Here is a 19,498-nt window from a genome sequence, read left to right as displayed (position 1 = left end):
GCCCGTGGACGTATGTCATGTGGTGCCATGGAGATTATCATTTGTTTGAGAGTGATTATTAACAATTGATGTAGTATTCTTTGTTTATTTGTTCTGTTTCAAGAAAGCAGCGTCCACTGATTTACAGGGAAAATGGCCAACTGATGCCTTTTGTAAATATATTTTTCACAAAAATTGCCGAAATGTTTTGAAAGCTCATCGGAAGAGGCATAGAATTGTAAGTATAGAGGAAAGAGTTAATTGCAGAGGTGGCGTTCAGGAAGCAATGTCATCGATGTCGTTTCTACATCATAAGTACATCAAGAAAGATCTAATGAAGGGAAGGCTCTAGTGAATGATTAACTTAGACCTCATATAGACTGTCATGTCTATTGGTTGGTGCAGATTGGCCCAATCTGCAATATACATTGTAAACTCTCATTCTAGATAACTCTTCAGAGAGGGTGCATTTTCCATTTGTCCAGAGATCAATTAGTCTGAAAGCAACTTGGATCTATCATATGCCTTTAAAGTTTTTTTTAAAAGTTCCAAGTTTTTGCGGTTTTACTTAATGTGCCCCAAAATGCCCTGCTGTGGAAGTCTTTTAAGGGTCTTTTCTGCTGTGTAATTTAGTAGATTGCAAAAAAACACCAGAACAGTACCTCTTGTAAATCAGCATTGTTATTGAGATGCATGATTGAGGGGCAGAGGAAGAGCCGTGGCTTGAGAGTCAGCAACATCCAGAGACGTGCACACCACAGGCGTACAGACGCGCACACAACACACACGTGCGTGCGCACGCACAACACGCTCACTCGCTCACTCACTCAACACACCACAGCAGCCTGGAAGTAGAAGTCTTATAACTGGATTTAGTGCACAGCCTGTGACAGCATGACTAGGGCACAAATGAAGAGCTTTGAAACACGCTGTTAAACCACCAGACAGCCTGGCTGCAAGAGAGCTGTGGAATGTGTACCTTCTTATTGTCGGGCTAATCAATCTCTGAGTGAATGGAAAATGTTAGGGCTTTTGGACACACTGCATAGCGATTTGGTGTGCAAGGTTCACTACGAATTGATTTTTTTTTAATCATTGCAATAGTTTCTTGTGAAATGAACTCTTACCAACATGTTGCCCTTTCCATCCCCAATCCCATGCTTGCTGACTTAAGTTGGCATAAAAGCTCTCACCGTTGTATTGAAATCCCTCCATGGCATCATCCCATTGGATGAGTAAACTCCTCCGATCTCTACACCCTCTTGAGAGATTTGTGTTCTCTGCCTCGGCAGCCGTGTGTTCAGCTGTCGGTTTCCTTGGCTCCAGAATTCGTAACCATAAACCTCACTGCCTCCCCACATTTGTACAACTCTCATTTTCTTTAAGATGCCCCATAAAACATGCTCCTTTGTCCAACCTTTTGGTCACTTGTTCTAATATTGCCATAGGTTACTTAGTACTAGCTTCCGAGAATCACCATGGATGTTTTATTACAGTAGTGGCACTGTAAAAATACAAGTTGTTGTTGCTGTCTGTCGGAAAAATGTGTCAAGCTCTGAGGAATGTTCCTGGCTGGAAATTTGTATCAAATTCCTCCCAGTCATATTTCCAGATATTTTTTTTTCAGAAATCTGCTGCTTTTTTTATCTTGTTTCAGAAGATTTATGGAATCCAAACTATTTGTTGCTGCCTTGAAAATTGCAGTCCTGCTGAATTTTTTAGCATAAAATCGGAATGAAAGCAGACACGCTTGATGCGCTGAGGAGTGTGATTGAGTGTACTTTGTATTAATGATGCTGCTTGTTTTCAAATTTGTAATCCACACAGATGCACATAAATCACAGTCAGACCTGAATGCATTCAGTTTTGCATAATATTGCTTTTGTGTATGTTGGTAGCATTTGTCCAGATAGTACCAATAATGCAATAGTATTTCCTAGTCTACAGCATGCAGATTAGTTTCTACACTCATGCAATACTTGTTTGGACCCCAAACCTTTATTGGTGGGAAAGGACGGACTGAATGAGAGGCTAGCTGGTTGCCCAGAGGAATGAAAATTGGAGACAAAACTCATGAAAGCAATTCTAATTGTTAATAGCAACTGGTTACAATTGCTATATTGGCATATGGTCTTCATATAACTCAATTTCCCTCTTTCTGACGACGGCAACCCCTCTTACTCCAAGATCCTTATCCCCTTCTTTCTCTTTATTGTTGGGGTAAAAATGAGTAAACCCACAGCCATTGGAGTTGTGAACAGGAGAGTGTAATCTTTTTAAATGATGAAAGATGCTGCCGTTGCGAAATCATGGCAGAGTGTGTTTAAAATCTCTTCATGCACGGTGAAGTAGGAATTATTGGCACTGGAAAATTAAACTAATTCTTTCTTCAGATGCCTTATTCACTGGCTGTCTTGTTTCCTCCTCTACAGTATTAATGACACTTCAAAATATCCTTCCTTAACTGTAAAACTGTTTGGGATGTCCCGAACATGTGAAATTCACTCAAAATACCTTGCCAGAGAATTGAGCATTGAGTGTGCTATCTGCTCTGTCACTTCAGTGCAGTAATGAGGAAGTGCTACATTATTGGAGGTGCAATGTTAAACGCCAAGGACAGAAATTATGGCCCTCTGTGTCCTCCTCCTAACCCAGTACCCTAACCTGAAGGCCCAATTATTGGGTTTCAATGCCCCCTACCCCCCGCCAACAATCCTTGCTGTCCCAGGCTCTTTATTCATAGTATTCAGTTGCATTTTTTCAAGAAAGTAAGAACCTTTAATAATGTTCATCCTCTAATTAGCATTATAAAAATATTAATTAGGCATTTATCCCATTATTGTTTGTGGGAATTATGTATAATTTGGCTTTTATGATTTGTATAGCAGTAACTACACTTGTAGGATTGGGTATGATATACAGCATAGTATCAGACCATTCAGCCTAACCAGTCCATGCTGTTGGTTGATGTCCCACTCAAGCTGCCTCCCTTTGTTATCTGAATCTATCATAGTAGCCCTCTCTACCCTTCTCCCTCATCTGCTTGTTTAGCTTCCCTTAAATGCATCAGTACTATTTATTTCAATGACTTCCGGTGGAAGTAGGTTTCACATTCTCCCCACTCTTTAGATAAAAATGTTTTTTCTGAATACTGTACTGGGTTTCCTGATGACCATCTTTCTCTGGTGGTTGATAGAGCTTCGTTCCTCTCCATAACAGGAAAACTTTCTCCTTGTGTCCACTCTTGTATCAAAATCTTGTTCTAATTAAAAAAAAGCTTCTTCAAGGTTGCCTCCAACATTCTGTCTGAGCTGTGCCATTGCTTGGAAGCTCTGTGAACACCCATTTGGCTGATGAATAGATTCCATTTCCAGAAACTAATGTCATGCATGGACCTCTGAGGTCTGTACAGTAGCAAAAATTAATAGAGAACATTGGTCACCACTCAACTTTATATTTTGGAAAGCACTTAGTCCTTCCTTTCTGACTTTTCCTTCCGTCCTTGCATTGCCTATGATGTAGGACTCATTATTGAGTGATTTTGAAAAATAACATTTTTAGTTGTACACCATATTCAATGTTAAGCCAGTCTGAATTGGCAGGGTTGTGGACTGTGGGAAAATATTTGGTCTGCTGTGTATCTTGACAGGTGGATGAACAGTGCTACTGGTGGTCACTGGTGGAGGGGAGGATGAGATGAGTGATTCCGTGGAGCCAGTTTTAACGCGTAGGAAGGCTTGGTTTTCCAATGGTGAATTCAAAAAGCAGAAGACCAGGAGCTAGTCTTTCTGTGCATGGGCGTACAACTCATCTAATTTATTTTAGATAAGTACTATAAGGAACTATTTGACTTTTTGTTTGAAACAAAATACTCCTCGACGATGTCTGGAGCAACAGCACTTAAAGTTAAATACTTGAAAAGGAAGCATATGTGACAAGCTGATGAAAGCCTAGTCTGCCACTTGCCCTATCTAACATGATGATTTTTCAGCATGGTCTCCCAAACTTCCCAAATGTAAAATGAGCTCAGTGTGGCCGCACATTTATACATCACATCGGTTCAATAAACCTCCTAACATTGTCACGTGTTGTTGTTGCTATTATTATCATTATTATGTGTTTGGTCTCTGCTAGCAAAGCTTTGCAAAGTTTCAATTAGCTAGGTTTCAGAAAATAAACCCAATTTGATGGATCCTTGAGGAACTGTATTGAGGGAGCTCTGGTGAATTTGAGGGATGGCCATTAGCTTTTCTGGAAAGCTGAGAATGTCCCAAGAGGAAAAGAGCTGCAACAAAATTGACACTTAGAACAAGAAGCATTATTACATTGATTTGTGACTGCTTCTTCCCACGAATCAATTTGCATTGTCTTTCCACATTTTAATCAACCAATTGAGGCAAATACCCATTGCTAAATTATTGAGCTTCCCTTTACATGTCTGAAACGATGAACTCTGGGACTCAAGTCTAACCTTGTTTAGCTCTCACTAATAACATTGTGCAGAGTATGTATTTATGATCCTCGGACAGAAAGCATGGTATCTTATACAGCATTTGGTGAATGCCTATACCAAGGCATTTATCCAGTTCATTTTTATTTCATTGTAGCACAAGGTGTTCGACTACCGCCGTTCCAGATATTGTCTTAAGTGAACAAAATAAGTTTGCTTCTCTGAAGAATTTCTCCACCCCAACAAATTCAGTATTCACCTTTCCTTGAGCCCTATGGCTCAGTGTCCAGCTTCTGCATGAAGGTGTCTTGATGCCCACAGCAAAAAGTTACTTTGTTCTGATTTTATGCTGATGCCCAGTTTATTTCGTGTGGCATGCAGCAATAACAGCCTTGACCTGAATTGCATCAAGGGGAAAACATTCAGCCCCTCAAACCTATTCTAGCATTTACTTTGTTCGTGGCTGATCTGTTTCTTAGCTCTACTTACCAGCCTTGGTTCTATAGCTTTTTATATTTTATTTTGTTGCTATTGTCAATTCCCCACTAGTATGCACAGCTTTTGGAGGGGTGCGGGGAAGAAAGTGTTGCCCATTCTTCCATTATTGTTTGTGTGCAGAAGTGGCTAAAGGCAGTTCATGATCCCACTTCTTAGCACACTCCAATTTTAGTGTATTCCTAATCCAGTCCTTTCCTCAAGATTTCTGTTATGCTCTGAATCTGGACTCTCACTCATCCTTGATTTGTATCACTTCACCATTGGTGGCCAGCTGATTAGCGCTTCATTCTGGAATTCCCTCCCTAAACCTCTCCATTTTCGTACCTCTGGCGCTCCCTTTAAGATTGTCCTTACTAACTTTCAGCCACCTGTCTTATGTTCTTCTTCAACATGGCTCAGTTACCAAGAAGCCTAGTCCTGCAGAGTATCCTGCAGCTACCAATGGCCACTCCCTTTTGTCTCGCACTTTCTATAGACAAAGGGGGTGGCTGTGGATACCCGCACGGGCCCAAGCTATGCCTGCCTCTTTGTAGGATACGTGATACAATCCCCCTTCCAAAGCCACACTGGCCCTATCCCCTACCTCTTCCTCCGTTGCATCGATGACTGTATTGGTGCTGCCTCATGCTCCCAGGAGGAGCTCGAACAGTTCATCCACTTTACGAACACCTTTCACCCCAACCTTATGTTCACCTGGACCATCTCTGATACCCCTCTCTCCTTCCTAGACTTCTCTGTTTCCATCTCTGGCAACCACCTGGAAACCAATATCCATTTCAAGCCTGCCGACTCTCACAGCTACCTAAAGTACAACTCCTCTCATCCACCTTCCTGCAAAAATGTCATCACCTATTCCCAATTCCTTCACCTCTGATGCTGCTCCCAAGGTGACGCATTCTACTCCGGACGTCCTAGATGTTCTCTTTTATTCAAGAACTGCAACTTGCCCTCCAAATGGTCAAAAACACCCTCGAACTTCCCGCAGTATATACCTCACACCCCGCCCCACATTAATAACCAAAACAGAGTCCCCCTTGTCCTAACGTACCAACCCACCAACCTCCGGATCCAACGCATCATCCTCTGACACTTCTGCCATCTGCAATCCGACCCCACTACCAAAGACGTTTTTCCGCCCCCACCCTCATCTGCTTTCCGAGGGACCACTCTCTCCGTGACTCCCTTGTCCGCTCCACAATCCCCTCCAGGCCCACAACACCCAGCACTTACCCCTGCAACCGCAGGAAGTGGTACACTTGCCCCTACACATCATCCCCCCTCGCCCCCATCCCAGGCCCAAGAAGACCTTCCACATCAAGCAGATGTTCACCTGCACATCTGCTAATGTGGTATACTGTTTCCGCTGTTCCCATTGTGGCTTCCTGTACATCAGGGAAACCAAGCGAAGGCTTGGGGACCACTTTGTAGAACACATGCGCTTGGTTCGCACTAAACAACTACACCTCCCAGTCGTGAGCCATTTCAACTTCCCCTCCCACTCCTTGGACAACTTGCCCATCCTGGTCCTCCTGCAGTGCCACAACGATGCCACCCAAAGGTTGCAGGAACAGCATCTCATACTTCACTTGGGAACCCTGCAGCCCGACGGTATCAATCTGGACTTCACAAGCTTCAAAGTCTCCCCTCCCCGATCGCATCCCAAAACCAGCCCAGCTCGTAGCTGCCTCCCTAACCTGTCCTCTCACCTATCCTCTCCTCCCACCTCAAGCCTCACCCCTATCTCCTACCTACTAGCCTCATCCTGCTTCCTTGACCTGTCTGCCCTCCCTGGACCGACCTATCTCCTCCCTAACTCCCCACCTACACTCACGTTTACTGGCTCCATCCCAGCCTCTTTGACATGTCTGTCTCCTGTCCACCTATCTTGTCCTCTATCCATCTTCTTTTGGCCTCCCCGTCTCTCCCTGTTTTATTTAAGAATTCCCTTCCCCTCCCCTATTTCTGAAGAAGGGTCTAGACCTGAAACGTCAGCCTTCCTGCTCCTCTGATGCTGCTTGGCCTGCTGTGTTCATTCAGCTCTACACCTTGTTATCTCAGATTCTCCAGCATCGGCCGTTCCTACTATCTCTGATCATGTTTTGAGTTCTGTTTTGGAAATCACCTGTCAAAGTGTACTTCATGGAGAACATACAATTATGGCTCTTTTGTTAAAAAAAATTGAATTGCACTCTACATTATTGTGAAATGAATGAATGAAAGAAAGAAAGAGAAAAGATGGGAGAAACTGGGCCAGAATCGATTTGAGGTCTATTCTTGTGCAGCTCCTTGGTCGATTTTAGTGTCAAATCCCAACATTGAAAATTGTCCTGCAGCATGGAAAGATTAAGTTTAAAATGAACATCTGCAAAACAGACAGAGCATTGCTTTGAAATTACACCTGGATAGGTTGCTGTGTGAACACTGTGTTAGAATTCAGGGTTCTTGAAATTTTTTTAATCTTTTGACTATTTGAGGGGCTTCTCATAAATGAAATTTGTTCCCACAGACCTTAAGCATTAACTCAGTAGTGTTTTCCCTCCAGACAGTGTTCAACCCAAGGAGAACTGGTTACTGTAGTTGCAGCATAAGACAAGCTGCTTTTTTGTAAGTACTTGATGATATGGGGCTTGTACAGATGGCTGTTCAGATGGAAATTCTATTGTTTTTAAATTCTGTACCCAAATATTATGATTTAAGTCATTTATATGTAGAGGTGAAATTTCCTTGGCCTCATAGGGCTGCTCTGTCATGAGAAAGAGATGACTGGTGGTTTAACCTGAGGGCCAGCAGAACTCTAGTGTAGGGTCAGACTGAGGAGTCGAGACATGCATGTTAACGGCAGCTGGTGCGGGAATTGAACCCATGCTGTTCGTGTCGCTGTATTGCAAACCAGCCATCCAGCCAACTCCGCTAACTGACCCCCAACAAGTAATTTAAAGTATGATTGTTTCTTCTTTTTCAGTCCTGCACTCTTTGTTCAATCCCTCCCCGTCCCCCTCCTGTACAGGGCTGAGAACGGACATAGCCTCAACTGTTAACCACCAAATTGAAGACATTTCATTTACACATCCCCAACAGAGAACGAGCACTGCAAAATACTCAACTCTCTCAATCTACTGGACCTCTGCCCTCCCCTCTTCCCATTTTCACTCTTTCTCCAACTGTCTTCTCTGCATCCTCACTGTCTCTCACCTTCTCCTATGCATCCTCCTTTCCTACTTCCTCTGCTCACCCTCAACCTTTTACCCTGGTCCCTTCTTTTATACTATTGCTTTACGTGTTCTTTTATTGTTGCTTGCTGTTTGGCTATCACACATTTGGTTGTCACTCACTCATGCTGTCACTCACTCTCTGCCTCAAGTGAGAGCTATATCTTCATTTGCTGACAGACTCTACCAACATGATTATAAAAAGAACAACCTTAATACATACATACAGTCAGTTACTGACTATCCTTCCATTCGTGCTACCTTACTCGGGAAGCATTTAGTTCTGAAAGAAATCAGGAGTTGCTGGCAGTGAGTTTGGAAGCTGCACAAATTGGCCTGGAGATGGCCATCAAATGTGTCAGCTTGCTGGACTTTGAACCTAAACACTTAAATGCTGTGTCAGTGTAAATTGTTGGGTTAACATTAATGTGCATGCTAATGTCCTTCAGCCTTTTGTTTGCTTGTCCAACAGCTTGTCGCTGTGTATGAAGAGCAAGAGACACACCGTGAAGATGAAGTGGCCAATGGCAGCCTGAAGGACAGGCAGAGTCCTGACACCTTCGAGAGTGAGCTGGCTGCTCAACTTGCAGCTTTTCAGCCCATCACAGGGGAAATCGAAGTCACGCCATCTGCACTGAAAGGCAGTGAGTAAATGTTGCTTCCGTTTGCGGGCGCGAAGTTATTCAAACTTTTATTAACTGCCACTTATTTAACCTTCATCCTGGCTGAGTTTCAAAAGTAGTCCTGTAGACTTGTTGAGCTGAGCTAAACCTTGACACACACACACACACACACACACACACACACACACACACACACACGTGTGTATACAGCGTGAGATGTGCTTTAGAGTGTAAGTGTGTGTTTCCTTCTCCGGATAGATTATCTCATTTTGTGAGCTTACGTCAATTACGATCAACAGACAATATTTTCTCAGGATTTCGGTGACTTTGGAACCATGTTGAAACCAATTGAAGCCAACTCTTGAAGCTTCCATTTCCCTCTCTTAAGATCAGTGAGTTCATGGTACTGAACCTGTGATGCTGTGCACCTGCATTCAGAACAACTAATTTGTTTGAACTTATTTGTGCCATTGATGTGATTCCCTACATTAGTTTAAAACAAGAATGAGTAAACATGCTGATGCTTTCTGCCACTGTTATTATATTTCTCAAGGACAATTTTATTCTGGTGTGGAGATGTCAGCGTTGGCCTGGGGTGGACAAAGTCAGAAGTCACATGACATCAGGTTATAGTCCAACAGGTTTACTTGAAATCTTGAGTTATTGGAGTGTACCCTCTTAGTCAGGTGAAGTGAGAAAGAAGTGAACAGAACATTAGAATTTATAGGCAGAGAGAGATCAAGGGCAGAGGATCAAAAGCCCAAACAAATGGCTTGAGTGGAGTGCTGAATAATAAGGCCCCGCAGGTGATCCAAAGTGTTAGATGGTATGAATGAAGTGTCAACAGCTTAATAACAAACAAAAGGATGACCTATAATCTGATTAGATGAGGCAGAGAGATAATTAGACAAAGAAATTAAAAATAAAAGTGGTGCTGTAGACAAACCAAAAGACTGGAATAACATGATAGGTAAAAGAGCCGCATATAACCAAAGTAATAAGCAATCCAAAACTGTACAAACTAATTACGGTAGAGAGATCATAACACTTTATCCAGGTGATGGTGACAAAACAAGATAGTGAGCAAGATTTCACAGATACAGAACAGTGTGCTGGGGCCACATATAGCATGACATGAACCCCAAGATCATGATTGAGGCAGTCTTCATGGGTATGAAACTTGGTCATTAGTTTCTGCTCAGCAATTCTACATTGTTGCGTATATCAGAGGCCACTTTAGTGAACACCGAAAGTTCGGAAGCTGAATGTCCTCGATTGCTGAAGTGTTCCCCAAATGGGAAGCAACATTCCTGCCTGGCGATTGTTGTGTCAGTATCTGTTGTCGTAGCGTCTGCACGTTCTCACCAATTTACCATGCCTCGGGGCATCCTTGCCTGCAGCATATGAGGCAGACAACGTTGGCCGAATCACGTGAGTATCAGCCGTGAATGTAGTGGCTGGTATTCCCATGTGTGATGGTTGTATCCATGTCAATGATCTCACACATGTTGCAGAGGTTCCCATGGCAGGGTTGCGAGGTGTTGTGGTCGATGTTCTGCTGAAGGCTGGGTAGTTTGCTGCAAATGATGATCTGATTAAGGATTGGTGGTTGTTTAAAGGTGAGAAGTGGAGGCCTAGGGAAGTGCAGCATCATGAGGCTGTCTGTGGACTTGCACTAGAGTAAGGTACTGAGGTGTCCATTCTTAATGGAGATGCATGTGTCCAAGAATGAGACTGACTTTTGAAGAGTAGTCCAATGGTAAGTCTGATAATGGGATGCAGCTTGCTGATATCGAATGAGGCTCTGGGAATTCTTCCACAAACCTCAAGATGTCAGCAGTGAGCCCATTGAGACAACCAATGAACCGGAACAGGTGAAAGAAAGATCCGAGGTGCAGTGACCAAAGAAGAAAGATTCCAGTTGGACCCCTCCAGAAGGCTGCTGCCCAAATCCGACATGTATGCTGAAGCTGTGAGGAGATGCATTTACACCAGATTCACCAGCCACACTCACAAGATAGTGCAGAACATCACCCAGGCACAACGTGCCACCACCCATGCTCTCAAGACCAATTGCAACATTGTCATCAAACTAGCAGACAAAGGAGGAGCCATTGTCATACAGAGTAGAACAGACTACTGCAAAGAAGCTTTCCAACAGCTGGACAAGCAGGAACACTACAGACAATTACCTGCCGATCTGATCAAATAACACACCCATCAACTGAACAGACTGATCAAGATCTTTGATCCAGACTTTCAGACCATCCTATGTACTCTCATCTCATGTATTTCCCGCATGGGAAACTTCTACTGCCTTCCAAAGGCGCATAAAGCGGACACACCTGGATGTCCCAATGTATCAGGCAATGGGACGCTGTTGAGGATCTCTCTGGCTATGTTGAGGACGTCTTGAAACCCATTTTACAAGGTACTCCCAGCTTCTGTCAAAACATTATAGATTTCTTTCTGAAACTTGGCACCCACCGACCAGTCGAACCAGGAACATTCCTTTTTGCAATGGATGTTTCAGAACTCTACACCAGCATCCCCCACGAGGACAACATTGCCGCAACAGCCTCAGTGCTCAATACCAACAACTGCCAATTTCCAGATACCATCCTACAACTCATCTGCTTCATTCCCGACCACAGTGTCTTCACCTTCCACAACCAGGTCTTTATCCAGACACATGGAACAGCTATGGGCACCAAACCCCAATATGCCAACATTTTCATGCGCAAGTTTGAGCAAGATGACTTCACTGTGCAGGACCTCCGACCATTGCTACAAACCAGACACGTTGATGACATATTCTCCCGTTGGATTCATGGCGAGGAATCACTGAAACAACTACATAGCAATATCAACAAGTTTCATCCCTCCATCAGACTTACCTTGGATTACTCTTCAGAATCAGTCTCGTTCTTGGACATGCTCATCTCCACCAAGGACAGATACTTCAGTACCTCATTCTACTGTAAGCCCAGGGATAATGTTAAAGAAGCCATCTCCAATGTACAAGCCCTGTGATCTGCTCTGATGAAGAAGAACATAATGGGCACCTAAAGATTTTGAAGGACACCCTAACAAGAATGGGATATGATGCTCAACTCTTCCATCGCCAGTTCTGATGTGCCACAGTGAGAAACCGCAACGTCCTCCTCAGAAGATGGACCCAGGATATGACCAGTAGAGTACCCTTCATTGTTCAGTACTTCCCCGAAGCAAAGAGATTACACCATGTTCTTTGCAGCCTTCAACCAACCGCCAAACCTCAAACAGACCATCGTTCACAGCAAACTGCCCAGCCTTTGGCAGAACATCAACCACAATACCACACAACCCTGCCATGGCAACCTCTGCAAGACATGTCAGATCATTGACATGGATGTTATCATCATACATGGGAACACCTCCCACCATGTACATGGCAGGTAGTCATGTGATTCGGCCAATGTTGTCCATCTTGTGTGCTGTAGGCAAGGATGACCCGAGGCATGGTGTATTGGCGAGTCCATGCAAACACTATGACAACGGATAAATGGACACCACGCAACAATCGCCAGACAGGAATGTTCCCTCCCAGTTAGCCTCTGATCTTTGGGTAAGTGTCCTCCCAGGCGGCCCTCAATGTGCACAACAATTCAGAACTGCAGAGCAGAAACTGATAACCAAGTTGCATACCCATGAAGACGGCCTCAATTGTGATTTTGGGTTCATGTCGAGCTACATGTGACCCCGCTGCACTGTTCTATACCTGTAAAATCTCCTTACTGTCCTGTTTTGTCACCATCACCTTGATAAATTGCTATGACCTCCCAACCTTAATTAGATTGTACAGTTTTGGATTACTTATTACTTTTGGTTTGACCCTCGACATGCCACTCCTTCACCTATCATGTTATCCCAGTCATTTAGTTTGTCTACAGCACCACTTTTATTTTTAATTTTTGTGTCTAATTATCTCTCTGCCTCATTTAATCAGATTATAGGCCATCCTTTTACTTGTTATTCAACTGTTGACACTTTATTCATACCATCTAACACTTTGGATCACCTGTAGGGCCTTATTATTTGGCACAGCAGTCACACCATTTGTATAGTCTTTTGATCTCTGCACATAAATTCTGTGCTCTGTGTGCCTCTTTCTCGCTTCACATCCGAAAGCTTGTGATTTCAAATTGACCTGTTGGACTATAACCTGGTGTTGTGTGACTATTAATTTTGTTCTAACAGGAAGTTGCAGCACATTCTAAGACTATGTTGGGCTGTATGGTCTACGTAGTGACCGGCTGAGTCCCTGAATAAATGCATGAACAGTGAGGTGCTTCGTACAAGCTACAAAATGCCATGTTTACTCCCTGGAGTGAACCAAGTTTAGCTGATTTTGGGCAGGGCCAGTGTTCGCCCATTTACAATTTGTTTTAGCATTTATATATTTGGGTAGGTGGGTTGGGAAGAGATTGTCCGGGGTTTCTGCTTCTAATAGTTAACCAGTAATCTTTACTGGGTCTTTGAACTTGGATGAGTCCAGTTCAGACTCTCATTTTATGACCTGTACAGCTCTTTTGTGCATTAAATCATAGAACATGGACATTGCTGGCCCAGTGAACATTTCAAAGATAATAGAATCCCTACAGTGTGGATACAAGCCCACTTGACCCTGACAGCATCCCACCCAGACCCAAGCCCCATAATCCACCTCATCTACACATCCCTAAACACTATGGACAATTTAGCATGGCCACTCCACCTACCCTGCATGTCTTTGGACTGTGGGAGGAAACCGGAGCACCCACAGGAAACCCACACAGACACAGGGAGGATGTGCAAACTCCACACAGACAGTTGCTGGAGGGTGGAATTGAACCTGGGTCCCTGGCACTGTGAGGCAGCATTGCTAACCACTGAGCCACCGTGTGGCTCCTTTTTTGCCCTTGAATTGGTGGTGATGAGCCACCTCATTGAACCACTGCAGTCCATGTGGAGTATAGTTTTTCATAAGAGTTTTAATACAATTGAGTGACTAATGAGGTAATTTCAGAGGTGTTGTGGTTAAGACAGAGATGGCGGGTTAATTTGCTCTGTTCCCACTGCCTGAAATTAGCCATTGTTAACAATGTGAATGCCAGAACACTCAAGCATGGATAGGTTGCAAATTTTCTTATGAGATTTAAAAAAAGTAGAACCATTCTTTTACAATTGTTTCATAACAGCATTTGCTTTCGTCTGTGCTCATTCATACATGCAGTGATACAAAAAGATTGTAGCATGCACTTAAATATTGAAAGTCTGAAAAATTCACTGTCAAGCTGGCTTCCTTTTGAAATAAGGCTTGAAGTGTTACTGGCCCATGATGCTGGTCCACTGAAAGAAACAATGGTGGGAGGTTTATTTGGATGGATTTGAAGTGGTACATTTTGGCAGCAGCAGGAATGCTGGAGTTGACGTGCAGTTGAACCCATGAAGTAAAAACTTGGTTTGGTTCCTGCATTAGTTCGATAAAGGCCAGCTCTGAATTATCTGCCTCCTGATACATGTTAGGCAGGATCTTGTTCCTTTGCCTGCTTGACACTCTGCCTCCCTGTTTCCAAAATGCGTTTTATTAAAATCTTCTTCATCAGGACCTAGCTAATTTGCATCATGTGACCACTTGTCCGCCCTTTCAGAGATAATGGGAACTGCAGCTGCTGGAGAATCCAAGATAACAAAGTGTAGAGCTGAATGAACACAGCAGGCCAAGCAGCATCTTAGGAGCACAAAAGCACACGTTTCGGGCCGAGAACCTTCATCAGAAAAGGCGGGTGGGGGGAGGATTCTGAAATGAATAGGGAGAGAGGGGGAGGCGGACCAAAGATGGATAGAGGAGAAGATAGGTGGAGAGAAGAGTATTGGCGGGGAGGTAGGGAGGGGATAGATATGTCCGGGGGTCAAGGGGGCGGGATGAGGTTAGTAGGTAGGAAATGGAGGTGCGGCTTTTCAGAACCCTCTCCCCATCCCCCTCTCTGATGAAGGGTCTAGGCCCAAAATGTCAGCTTTTGTGCTCCTAAGATGCTGCTTGGCCTGCTGTGTTCATCCAACTCCACACTTTTTTGTCCGTCCTTTCACTTGTTTTCTGTCAGCTTGGACATTGACACAGTAGTGTTAGATCTTCAGCCATTTACATATCCTTGCGATAAAGTGGGATTCTTCTCCCATTGTTTGGGTCTCTGATCCAAAGCCACTAAATCTGCAAGTCCATTGTGAACAAGTTTCTCCAACTCTTTAGGTAATGGTAGGCACTAATTTGCAGGAAAGTTTTGTTGCCTTTGAGGCCTTCTCAATGAAATGTTGTAAACGTTCACCTGCATTTCAGTGTCTTGTCCGGGATTGCCTGATATCTTCCTGGGCCCTAAATAATGGTAAAGTCGCCACTGTCTCACCAGGCCATAGGGCTGGCTGTGTCAATAGGGAGAGATGATTGATGGCGAGTTAACTTGATGGTTCCCACATCTCAGACAAGGAAAGAGGCTGAGAACGAGAATCCTTCATGGTAGCCTCAGACAGTGTGGCAATTGAACCTATGCCGTTGGCATCACTCTGCATCACAAACCAACCATGCAGCCAACAGAGCTAACCGATCCCTGACATAAAAAAGAGTAAAGGTTATCTGACCCCTCGACTCCATTTTGCTTTGAAAACAATGTATCCATTCTCCATAGATAACACGGTGTGACACGATGAACACAGCAGGCCAAGCAGCATCAGAGAAGAAGAGGTAGCTTTTCATTCCAAATATTTAATAAAATAATTGAATTTGAATTCCCCAGTAACCCTGATGGGATTTGAACATGTATCTCCATGCGTTAATGAGACCTCTGGATTGCCAGTTCAATGACGTTACCACAGTACAATCGAGCACTTGCGAGTCCTTTTGATAGTCAGGCCCAAACCTGAACAGTGGCTACTTGTTAATAGCACCAGAGATTGTTCCTGTTGGACCACGCTGTAGTTGGGATAGCCATGTTCAGTGGAGGAAGAGTGGAACTTGGAACAAGGGAAAAAAGAAATGTGGTTCATTCCTTCCAATTTATTCATTATCTGTTTTAGAAACATAGAAGATAGGAGTAGGAGAAGGACATTTGGCCCTTTGAGCCTGCTCTGCCATTCTCCCTGATCATGTCTAATCGTCCAACTTAGTAGCCTAGTCCTGCATTCTCCCCATAACCTTTTGAACCTAGTCCCCCCAAGTGCTGTATCTAGTTGCCTCTTGAATACATTAAATGTCTTGGCATCAACTACTCCCAGTGGTAATGAGTTCCACAGGCTTGCCACGCTTTGGGTGAAGAAATGTCTCCTCATCTCTGTCCTAAATCGCCTGCCCCGAATCCTCACACTTTGACCCCTGGTTCTGGACATACCCAAGTTCGGGAACATCCTCCCTGCATCTACCCTGTCCAGTCCTATTAGAATTTTATAAGTCTCTGTGAGGTCCTTCCTCATTCGTCCGAACTCCAGCAGCAAAAACAATCCCAAACTAGTCAATCTCTCCTCGCCATCCCTGGAATCAGCGTGGTAAATCTTCGCTGCACTCCCTCGAGAGCAAGACCATCCTTCCTCAGAAAAGGAGCCCAAAATTGCACATGGTATTCCAGGTATTTGGCACTTGTGGACTCCAAACATATTTTCAGTCACATCCCTGTTTGTAAAATCAGAAATTTCAGGATAACGTGCCTGGTAATTTGCAATTGTTCATCACTGAACTGTCAATCCAGAGGCCTCATTAATGTTTGGAGACTCAAGTTCAGATCTCAGCAGAGCCACAATGGAATTCAAATTCAATTATTTTATTAAATATTTGGAATGGCATCAATAACGGGGTGCCCTGAAAACTGGACTGCAAAAACCTAACTGCTTCACTATTGTCCTTTAGGGAAGGAAGCTTGGCACCCTATGTGTGACTCCACAATCCTTGACAAATATTTGATAATAGAGAGAGAAAACGAGGAGCATCTGGGTCACTTTGATGGTTCGCTATCTCTGCTGAGCACTTGGTTTGTCTATGTAAAGAAAACAATGGCAACTGATGAAAAAGAAGGAAACAGCAAGTTAAAGCTCACATTATTTTCTGTGCAAGTGAGAACTGACCTCTTGACTGTCTGAGGGCCAACAAGTGAAAATGTTCAGCGTTAATTAGTGAACAATTGAATATCTGCTTTTTCTTTATGGGTTTTTGGTACCTTTATTCAGTGTTTGTTTAATAGCTGCAATCCAGACATTGCTTTTAAATCATATCCAATTCCAGCACCAGCCTTACTTTGAGCACCATGGGTTTGATCTTAAATTTCAATCTTCCAGCCAAGAGACCCACTGTTCATGTTTAGGAGAGACTGGTTTGGGAGCACAATGTGAAAATTCTGTGAGTAAAGTTGATGGAACATTAAGCGTATTAGTTTCAATTCCTAACATACCATATTTTAGTGCTGGGAGCGGGCCAGTAAATGTCCTAAGCAGTGGCACCCATGCTCTGAAAATGAACAAAAAAGATGATTGGTACAATCATATTATCTGCTTTAATGGCATCAGATCAACGTCAGACAAGTTGTAATGGTATCATTGAATCCTTAGTGTAGAAGAGGCTATTTGGTCCCTCGAGTCTGCACCGACCTTCCTCAGAGCCTCCTACCTGGAACCACTTCTCCACCCGATTCCTGCAACGCTGCATGGGTTTTTTTTTAAAGACCATGGCTAATCCACCTAACCTGCGCATCCCTGGGCGCTATGGGGCAACTTTTAGCATGGCCAATCCATCTTGCCTGCGCGTCTTTGGACTGTGGTTGGAAACTGGGAGCACTCAGAGGAAACCCCTGCAGATGCTGGGAGAATGTGGAAACTCGACACAACAGTTCCCAAGGCTGGAATTGAACTCTGCTGCAGTGCTGTGAGGCTCCAGCCCTAACCACCCCAATTGGATAATTGGACAGATGGACTGTAGTCATAGTGTCAAAAGCCATGTAGGGTGGAAATAGCTCCTTGAGTCCAACTCATTCATGTTGACCATGTTCTCAAATTAAACTAATCACACCTGTCTGTGTTTGGACCATATCCCTCCAAACCTTTCCTATTCATCTACTTGTCCAACTGTTCTTTTAAACATTGTAACTGTACCTGGCATCACTTCCCCTGGCAGCTCATTACACACACTAACCCTCTCTGTATTTTAAAAAAACAGTTGTCCCTCATTCTTTTTCAATCTTTCTCTTCTGACCTTTAAAAAATATGCCCCCTAGTTTCAAACTTCTTCTACCCTGGGGAAACGACCGTTGCTATTCACCTTATCTATGCCCCTCATGATTTCATAAACCTCTATACAGCATCCCTCAACCTCATACACCAAGGTGTCCCAGCCTATCCAGCCTCTCCTTATAACTCGAAAACCTCCATTCCCAGCAGCATTCTGTTATATATTTTCTGAATCCTCTCTAGTTTAATAATATCCTTCCTGTAATATGATGGCTGAAACTTGACACAGCACTCCAAAAGTGGCCTCATCAACGCCCTGTACAACCTCAAAATGACGTTCCAAGTTTTATAACTCAAACTCTCCACTCCTGGCAGCGTTCTGGTAATTATTTTCTGAACCCTCTCGAGTTTGGTGATATCCTTTCTGTAACAGGGAAATTAGAACTTACAAAGCACTTCAGAAGTTGCCTCACCAATGTCCTGTACAACCTCAACATGACGTCCCAATGAATTCATGAATCATATGATGTTGGGCTGAGTTTGGAATGTTCAAGTGGTCTGATTTGCATTTTCTCCTTAAGAGTTAGGGTAGCAGTTGGGGGCAGAGTTGTAAACCCTGCAGATTTCTCTTTTTTGCCTCCAGGATTCAGACCCACTTGTCTGAAAAGTGCTGTAAATACCATGTCATGGAGAAAATGACAAAGGTTGCAAAAATAAATTATCAAGGAGTAAATCATTTTATATTTGAGTTAGGAATAAATACAACACATTCTTGGAGGAAAGAAGAAGAGACTGAATGGAAAATCTTATTGAATGTTGTTAGCAATGTTTTCTTTTTCGGTGTTCTACTCCAGTGAACGGTATGACCTCAGATGTGTTCAGTTTAAGAAAACAAATCAATAAACTCACTATGTAAATATATCACAGATGACTGGCTGCTGAAATGAACCCTCGTGTGAACTAAGGTTTGCGCTGTTTCCAACAAGAAGCTGAAATGAGATGAGGTTGTTATTACTTCTCTCATGATTGAAAATCCATTGTTGGGCAGGCAGGTTTCTAGTTAGCAACAGCAAAAGCTCTTTCAGTTTATGTGGTGCGTATAATGTACATCTCCAGGTGTTTCACAGGAGGATTGTCAAGCAAGATTTGACACTTGTGAGCCATGTAAGAGAATATTAGAAAAGGTGACCAGAAACTGGGTGAAGTAGCCCAGTTTTAAGGAACATCGTAAAGTAAAAAGTTAGTTGGAGAAGTATAAGGAGGGAGTTCCAGACTCTAGCTGCCAACAGGAGGTTATTGATAATTTGGAATACATATTGGAGGAGCATTGAGATTTCAGAGTACCAGGATTGCAGGAGGTGATGAGAAAGGACGGGACGAGGCCATGAAGGAATTTGGAAACAGAATTCTGGAATCAATTAAAATATGAAACCCGCTCATCAGTGCAGGCCTGTGAATTGTTGATGCTGCGGTGTGATAGAATATCAAATTGTATTGCTATTGTTCCATGTTGG

At 43.4% G+C, this 19,498-nt stretch overlaps 1 protein-coding gene across 2 annotated transcripts in view; it reads left to right on the top strand.

Moving 5' to 3' along the window:
• LOC125453947 (partitioning defective 3 homolog B-like) overlaps positions 1-19,498 on the top strand; it is an 883,406-nt gene that overhangs the window by 259,219 nt on the left and 604,689 nt on the right. For both annotated transcript variants that reach the window (XM_059647050.1, XM_059647051.1), the window contains exon 3: positions 8,609-8,780. In XM_059647050.1, coding sequence (XP_059503033.1) covers positions 8,609-8,780 — 172 coding nt within the window. The remainder of the gene's footprint in view (positions 1-8,608; positions 8,781-19,498) is intronic.

This window comes from Stegostoma tigrinum, chromosome 7 (genome assembly GCF_030684315.1).
Source record: "Stegostoma tigrinum isolate sSteTig4 chromosome 7, sSteTig4.hap1, whole genome shotgun sequence".
Taxonomy (NCBI): Eukaryota; Metazoa; Chordata; class Chondrichthyes; order Orectolobiformes; family Stegostomatidae; genus Stegostoma; species Stegostoma tigrinum.
Note: the sequence above shows the minus strand (reverse complement) of the source record. Positions and strands in the feature narration are given on the sequence as shown.